Raw genomic sequence first — 8,355 nt, 5'->3', positions numbered from 1 at the left:
CTTTGCAAAGGCACAGCGGCCACCGTCAACACCTTGTGGACTAGGACCTTGGCTGCACCAGCGCCCTCCAGAGCCCCTGGTGCTGCCTTGTCCTTCCCTGAGATCTTTGGAGCTCGCAAGGGGAGCAGAACGGCGACAGGGAACCCCCACCCCCTCGGGACCAACAGCCTGGTCTCCTAACACATGGGAATGACCTCTCAAGACTACAGTTCCCAGAATGCACTGCAGAGTTACAGGAAACGGCACGCAGGGAATTGTAATTTGGCAGGCCACGTACTCGGAAGGAGCACGGCGGTGGTGAGCTCATGGTGTGCATCGTCCACTTGCTGCCTCCCCGCCGGACGAGGCCCTGAAGAGGAGGAGGAGGAGGAGGAGGCCGGGGGGCCCAACCTCAGGAGGCGCGTGGCCCGGGCTCTCGCGGGACGTGGCCCCGCTTCAGTGGGCCCCAAGGGGGGCGGGCGAGGTCTCCCTGCGCTCACATCATCTTGCAGCAGCGCTGCTTCTCCGCCGGCGTCTCTTCCGCCGGAGCAGTCAACTTGAGGAGGGGGGGCTCCCCGCTGGCTGCCGTGAAATACACAGAGTTGTGTTCCGCGTCCGGGAGCGGGGCCTCGCCGGGGCCGAGGGGGAAGTCCTCCGGGTGGGGCCTCTGCAGCTTGGCTGCTGCTCGCTGGCGCTTCAGGTCCGCGAGCGTGTGGCGGGCCTTCTCCTTGCTGAGGTGGGTGGAGAGTTCGTCCTGTGTGGCCAGCTGGTAGGAGACGCTGCGGTCCAGCCGCTTGGAGTACAAGTGCTTGGCGTGGGCCATGCCGTTGCGCTCGGACAGCTGCTCCCCTGGCCCCGGCCCCGGCCCCGGCCCTGCCGTCACCGCCTCTGCCGCCTCGGGATCCTGCTGGAAGACAGAGAGGAGGGATGAAGGCAGGCGCAGAAGCGCAGAACTGCCGCCTCCGCCTCCCAGCCAAGCCCCGTGCCCCAGCCACCCACTCACCCCTGCCTGCCTCACGTCAGCCCTGGCCAGGCCAACCGGGGGGTGGGGGAGGGGGCTGTGGCGTTACACCCCACAAGTCAGTTCCCAAATGTATGTCTGCAGTTTGTAAGTCTGTGGTGAGTTTAGAATGTTGGCCTGAGTGGGGGGAGATTGAATATCTTAGGAGTGGGGAGGAGGGATATATAAGGGGAGGACGGAGGGGATTGTGGGGGACTTTTGGGGTACTCTTAGAGTCTTTAGTGCTCTCCGTGTTTAGAGTGCTTAAGTTCTGGGAAATTGGAGGTTCAGGGTAGAGAGTGGTGTCTTTGGAGTGTGGTGTGCACGTAGTGGACGTATATTAATCAATACAGATAATAAAGAAAGCTCAAGAGTGATTGTGTGGGAGGAAGGAAAGCGTGTATGTGAATGAGTGAAAGGATTAGATGAAAGGTTTCTGAAAGGTTTCAAAAAGGTTTTATTTGAAACAAAGCCTGTGAACTTTTAAAAATAAATTTAAATTATTTTGTTTTTAACTACCACAAAAATCCCACGTGTCTGGCATTTATCATCTGAGGTTTACACATTTAGCACCCGCTCTGACAATAATTCACCTCAGCACATATAATTCACAGCGCTTTATTATTGAAATCCTTCTCCAATTTTAACCCCTTTCTCCACATAGTTTGGAGGAAGGTGGTTTTTATCCCTTGCCTCAGGCGTTTCGAGCGGTGGTGCTGGGCTTGAGCAGGGAGCAGCCGTGGCCGGGCCTGGTGTTCAGAGCCGGTGTCGTGGCAGGGCCCTCCCCATGAATCCGGCTCTGCATAAGCTCAGACAGCCACGGGCAAAGAGAAAGAGCGTGGGAGCAGGCAAGCGGCCAGGGGGCTGATGACAGGACCGGGAAGAGCCCTCCTGCCCATCTTTACTTATTTATATAAAGGAAACATCCCCCCACAGTGCTCAAGGCGGCTTTCAGAGTGGATCCATTTGGGCTGCTTTCTCACTTCTCCAGAATGAGATTCTGAGCATTCTGCCCTTTTTACTTTGATCTTAAAGATAAAAAAAATGGAGGCTCAAACCTACCTGCCTCTCCTCAGCTGCAGGTGAACCCCAACGTTTTTGGCCCCGAGGTCTGCACACACACATCCATGCGCACCTACGGGCTCTCTTGCTGGTGCTAGCAAGGGAATGCCTTCCTTACCTCCCCCTCTCTGTTGAGGAACGGATTCCCTTGCTAGCACTAGCAAGTAAAACTCCAGCCGAGGCTGCTGCTGTGGCAGATGGAAGTGTGTGTGTGTGGGGGGGTGTCTGGCAGGCCACCAGAAAAGGCTTGGTGAGCCGCACTTTTGCACACCTGTGCTAGAGCCGTATTTGAATGTCTGCAGGACTTTCCTCTCCCATTCTGCCTCAATATGCAGACTCCATGACTTCAACATTGTTGGGTTATTTCTCTCCCTGCTCCACGCACAAACACACATGCACACACCAGCTTTTTGTAATATCTCGCCTGATGAAGAGATCTGGAGGTCTCAAAGGCTTACATGTCTTTTGGTGGTCTTTTGGCTCTAATAAACGCATTTCACTAATATGGATTTCGTGAACTGGCTTATGGCCAACATGGCTACCTTTGCCTTTTTTGTGAAGCCTTTAATCGGCAGATTTAATTGGTAGATTACCGTATTTCCTCGATTCTAAGACGCATTTTTCCCCCATATAAACATCTCTAAAAACACAGGTGCGTCTTAGAATTGCGGGTGCGATTATTCTTAGAATCAGTTTTTTTTTCTGTTGGTGGTACTGAAATTAGTGTGCATCTTACAATCGATGGCGTCTTACAATCGAAGAAATACGGTAACTCAAGAAGGACGCAGACAAGCTGGAGCGAGTTCAGAGGAGGGCAACCAGGATGATCAGGGGTCTGGAAACAAAGCCCTATGAAGAGAGACTGAAAGAACTGGGCCTGTTTAGCCTGGAGAAGAGAAGGCTGAGGGGAGACATGATAGCACTCTTCAAATACTTAAAAGGTTGTCCCACCGAGGAGGGCCAGGATCTCTTTTCGATCCTCCCAGAGTGCAGGACACGGAATAATGGGCTCAAGTTAAAGGAAGCCAGATTCCAGCTGGACATCAGGAAAAACTTCCTGACTGTTAGAGCAGTGCGACGGTGAAATCAGTGACCTAGGGAGGTTGTGGGCTCTCCCACCCTAGAGGCCTTCAAGAGGCAGCTGGGCAACCACCTGTCAGGGATGCTTCAGGGTGGATTCCTGCATTGAGCAGGGGGTTGGACTCGATGGCCTTGTAGGCCCCTTCCAACTCTGCTATTCTATGATTCTATGATTCTTGAGCCCCACCAATTAACTGGAAAAGGGAGCTCTAGTGAACAAAAGGCAGCCGTGCTTTGATTACTGAGGTTATTTGGGTGCCGGTGTGGTGCAAAAGGAAAAGGAGCAAATTTATTAAGGAGGTGTCCCGCCAGGGCTCGGCTCGCTCTCACACCTTCCGGTCAAACTGCAGAGCCTCCAGGTGGGCCACAACTCACCGGTACGCGGGGCCGGAGCTCTGCGTCCGTCTGCTTGTCCTCGTCCTCCACCTCTCCCTCGCTCTCCCGCTGCTCTGCCTGCTGCCAGACAATGGCCTCCTTCTCGTGCTCCTTGCGATACAGGTTGGTGCGCTCCGTCACGCTGACCCGCCTCACCACTTTCCTGAAAGGGTGGGGAGGGAGGGGGGGAGGGAGGGAGAACGTCAGAAGAGCAGACCGCCTTCCTTTATATACACCCAGGCGACGTTTACGATCTTCAGAGGAGGCCCTGCTGCTGGTCATCCCAACACGAAGAGAATGTCGCCGTGAAGAACCTCGACGGCGGGGCCTTCTCTGCAGCGGCCCCCACCCCTTGGAAAACCCTCCCTCCTGCGGTTCGGGAGGCGGAAAATGTAATAACTTTTAAACGCCTCCTAAAAAACGTATATTTTTAAACACGCCTTCCCCGGACTGTCATTTATTCTCGTTTTATGTGATTTTAAAGTTTTAACCTGGATTGTATGGTTTTAGAGATCTTAGGTTGTTGGGAAGTATAAATACGTAATAAATAAAATAAATAAAACAAAATAAGAGCCCCGAGGCTGGATGAGGCCAAGGGTCCATCTAATCCGGCACTCTGCTCACACACGGGGGCCGACCACACGCCCCAAGCCCACGAGCAAGGCGCGGGTGCAACAGCTCACATCTCCTGCTCACACCTACACAGGCAGAGTTCCTCTGATACTGCAGATAGCGTAGAGCCGTCAGTAGCCAACCTCCCGTGCTGCATCTCCGGGCCAAAATCCCCCAGGAGCGTCTGTGGCGCAAGCCCCTTGGAGCAAACGCCCAAAGAGGCTTCGACCTAAAACCCATCCCACCCCCCCACTCCCACTCCAGTTATCCTGGCTCGAGCCAACAGGCAATCCATCGCCCACCCCCACCCCCGCCCCCAGTCTTACCCTCGGCTGCCAGCACTGGAGGTGCGGCGCTGTAGCCTCGACTTGTGCTTGTCGTGTGACTTCATGATGGCGTCGTGCTTGTGCTTCAGCTCCAGGAGCTTGGCGCGCACCTCCTCATCCACACACACATCTGGCGGGAAGAGGGGAGGGGAGAGAAGGGAGCATCAGTGGTCACCCAGCGCCTCCCGTCCGCCACTGGGCGTGTGGGGGTCTTTCCCTTGCACGCCTTCCCTTCCTTTGTTACCTATCCCCCTGCCTCTGTTGCCTCCCCAACTATTCACACTTAAAGAGTGTAAGAGCCTTGGGGCAGAGTGTTTTGCATGGTTGCAAATCCATTTATCATAGAATCATAGAATAGCAGAGTTGGAACGGGCCTACAAGGCCATCGAGTCCAACCCCCTGCTCAAGGCAGGAATCCACCTTAAAACATCTCTGACAAATGCTTGTCCAGCTGCCTCTTGAAGGCCTCTAGTGTGGGAGAGCCCACAACCTCCCTAGGTCACTGGTTCCATTGTTGTACTGCTCTAACAGCCAGGAAGTTTTTCCTGATGTCCAGCTGAAATCTGGCTTCCTTTAACTTGAGCCCGTTATTCCGTGTCCTGCACTCTGGGAGGATCGAGAAGAGATCCTGGCCCTCCTCTGTGGGACAACCTTTTAAGTATTTGACGAGTGCTCTCATGTCTCCCCTCCATCTTCTCTTCTCCAGGCTAAACCTGCCCATTTCTTGCAGTCTCTCTTCATAGGGCTTTGTTTCCAGACCCCTGATCATCCTGGTTGCCCTCCTCTGAACACGCTCCAGTTGGCAATCTCTTCTGCTTTGGGGTTAATGGGTATTCTCGGACTTATATCCCTCCCATCCACCCCAAAAATATATCTTCCCCAGGCTTTTCTTCTCAAACATAGTGTGCAAATTATGCTCATTTCCGTGGACTTCCTGAGTTGCACTACTCATTTTACTTCTGATGTGAACACTCTCAAGCAATCTGGACTTTTCTAGCAACGAATGAGGAGACGGAAGGTGGAAAGATGAGGGGGTTTGGGATGGGTGGGCAGAAGGGACGCCGGAGGCACAGCCCAGCAGAGGAGGCCACGGGGACACAGCAGCGGGGGGCCCGCAAACAGTGGAAGGCCCCTGTTCCATCCTCTGAGATTTAGCCAGCGACCGTCACACTGCCTCATATCTCTCTCCACCATCAAAAGGCCTGGGTATTCGCTTCGAATGTTGAGTTTTTCATCGATCCCAGATCTGTTTTTAGGTTTGGCTCACAGCTCAAAGTTGTTTTTAGATGTATGTTGTCTGTGTGCATAGTCTGCCTGTTTTATGTCTTTTAAATTCTGCATATCGCTTTTAATATTTTAATCTTTTGTAAACCGTCCAGAGAGCTTTGGCTATGGGGGTGGTATAGAAATAACAATAATAAAGCAGAGATCTTGAGTGCCAAATTGTGCCCTTGGATATGTGGGCATCTGGGCAGCCCCGGCCTCGTTGCAGGATTCTTCTGAGAAAGATCTCCCCACAGAGCTGCAGAGAAGGTCGTGGCAGCTGGAAAGAGCCACGGCCACCCCAGAACAAGCCCCGCGTGGCTCCCTGTGCCCTCGGAAGCCAAGCGCCATGAACACCCCAGGTGCGGCCTGCTTTGGTGGCACCGGAGCACTGACACGCAACTGGCCAGGAGCCAGGAAGCCCAAGCAGCTGGCCAGGTTCTACCCGGGTCCCTTCTGCTCACCAAGTGGGGTCTCATCCAGCACCGACTTCCCGTTGAGATCTGCTCCGTGAGCCACCAGCAGTTCCACCAGATGAATCTGCCAGCAACAAGGAAGAAGTTTTGGCAAAGGAAGGAGGGCAGCCCGTTCTTCTTGCCAGGGCCATGGAGCTCCGACATCCGGGGAGGAGGAACGGTAAAGGGGGGACTTCCCAAGGAAGAACTGTGGCCCCACAAGGATCCCCGCCGAGCCCCAGGACGCCCCGTCCTGTGCCCGAGACAGACTTAATAGATGTCTGCCCATCCTCTCTGCTCCATCAGCTCCACTGAAGGAAGGTCCACCACCAGCGCTCTCTCTAATCACACGCACACTTATCAACGAAGACCGGAGTGAGTGGGAACCGTGCAGAAGCACACTTTCTGAGCTGCGCCCACCCCCACTCCTCACCCCCCAGCCGCAGGCCAAGCTGGCCTTTAAGAGCACTCAGAACCGGCCATCTCCAAGGGGGTTCCTTTCCTCCCCACCCCCCACCCACGGCCTAGGATGTCAGCACTGCCTCTGCTTGTATCCATGCTCAAATATCCTCAGAACTAAGAAGCCTTGCCTAACCTGGAACCCAGATTTCCTCCTCGCAGTTCCAACCCTCCTCTTTCAGAAGCAGCACCTGTGAACCACGGGGCCTTGGGGCAGGCCGGCCGCTTCCCAACGTGCTCACTCCCTTCCCATTTCCTTTCTACTCCAAGAACTGGCCTTCCAGAACCCAAAGCCGTCGCCCCCCACAACACCCACGCACATACACACACACCCTGGCCCAGAGTTGGGGCGGCTCCCGCCGGAACGAGGCCCCAGAACCGTCTCCCGGCCTTCCCACCGGCAGCCCTGCGCCTGGAGCAGCTGGCTCATAATTGCCTGCATCGCTGTCAGCTGCCTTTGGAATCCCGGGCTTATCACAAGGGCCATCTGGACTCCCAGACGCAGGTTAATGAGATGACGGCTGCCCTGCGTCCCACGAAGCAGGTGCTGGAGTTGGCTCGGCCACCAGGGGGCAGCACCCCACCCCGGCCGAGACGCTGCCAGCCTGCCCTCCCTCCGCCAAGGCTCCCGCGGCCCCATGGCCCCTCTCCGCCCCGGCACCCGCAGCGCTCACCTGGCCCCAGCAAGCGGCGGCGTGGAGGGGCTGCCAGCCATCCTTGTCCTTGGCGCTCATGCTGGCCTTGTGCTCCAGCAGCAACTCGGCAGCCTCCAGGTAGCCGTTGGCCGAGGCGATGTGCAGCTACGGGGAAGAGCAGTGGGGCAGTGAGTGTTAAGTATATGAAAAGAAATACTTGCTTAGTCATTAAAATTGTGTGTGTATGGCTATCTCAGGGTTAAACAGAGAAAGACTATCTGTGGGCAATTACCTTGAGATAGAGGCTGTCCTGGGAACCTTGCCAAGATTCTAAGTTAGCCTCATCACAGCTGTATGTAATGTAGATAAGAATTGTGTAGATGTGCATATAGTTTCTCACTTGTGTAAAATGGAACTGATCACTGCTCTATGATCACTGCTCTCTGTGTATGCCTCAGTGTGCTGATCTGAACTGATCTGAATTGGACTGCACAGAAGCCTGAAGGAAATAAACCAGCTCTGCTGTGTAAGACCTGCGTGATGTGTGTTTGTTTCTGAGCACAAACAGAGTTCCAGAAGGAGAAAAGTTCTGGCAATAACCCAACAGTGAGGGAGGGGCAGCCAGGGAGGGAGGAAGGGAGGGAGGGGAGAGAGAGCCATGGGGGCAGGCGCGCCGGTCTGACGGCCCAACAGTTCATCTGGGCCGGGCCAGACTCGAGATGGATGGATGGATTGCATCGATACCCTGCCTTTTGCCCTCCAAGGAACTCAAGGTGGCATACATAACCCCCTTCCTCTCCATTTCTATCCTCACAACAACAAGCCTGTGAGGCGGGTTGGGCAGAGGGTCTGTGACTGGCCACTACGCCACACTGACTGGGGAGAGCCCGGCTCCATGGGCCAGGGCAAGGAGGCCCCCTCCCCCCTCCCCAGCTGGATCCAAATCGTGTAAGAGCACGAATCCGTTTGAACTGGATGCTTCAGTGCGTGAAACGCCCCTCCTGACTCTCGGAGGACGGGGCAGTCGACTCGGAGAGGAGGTTTACGCCCCAGCTCTGGACGAGCTGTTCCCCTCTCCTTGGAAATGGGAGGCCAGCCCCCCGCCCCCC

General features: G+C 55.2%; 1 protein-coding gene across 2 annotated transcripts in view; it reads right to left on the bottom strand.

Annotated features, from left to right (window-relative positions):
- Positions 1-459: 459 nt before the first annotated feature.
- Positions 460-8,355, bottom strand: part of PPP1R16A (protein phosphatase 1 regulatory subunit 16A) — a 53,334-nt gene continuing 45,438 nt past the window's right edge. The window contains exons 6-10 of one of the 2 annotated variants that reach the window (XM_063129951.1): positions 7,286-7,411; positions 6,162-6,237; positions 4,435-4,564; positions 3,497-3,659; positions 460-886 (exon numbers count right to left, since the gene is read on the bottom strand). In XM_063129951.1, the coding sequence (XP_062986021.1) occupies positions 476-886; positions 3,497-3,659; positions 4,435-4,564; positions 6,162-6,237; positions 7,286-7,411 (906 nt within the window). In that variant the 3' untranslated portion in view covers positions 460-475. The remainder of the gene's footprint in view (positions 887-3,496; positions 3,660-4,434; positions 4,565-6,161; positions 6,238-7,285; positions 7,412-8,355) is intronic. The other variant, XM_063129952.1, reaches the window with a different exon arrangement.

Source organism: Elgaria multicarinata, chromosome 7 (genome assembly GCF_023053635.1).
Source record: "Elgaria multicarinata webbii isolate HBS135686 ecotype San Diego chromosome 7, rElgMul1.1.pri, whole genome shotgun sequence".
NCBI classification, from domain to species: domain Eukaryota; kingdom Metazoa; phylum Chordata; class Lepidosauria; order Squamata; family Anguidae; genus Elgaria; species Elgaria multicarinata.
Note: the sequence above shows the minus strand (reverse complement) of the source record. Positions and strands in the feature narration are given on the sequence as shown.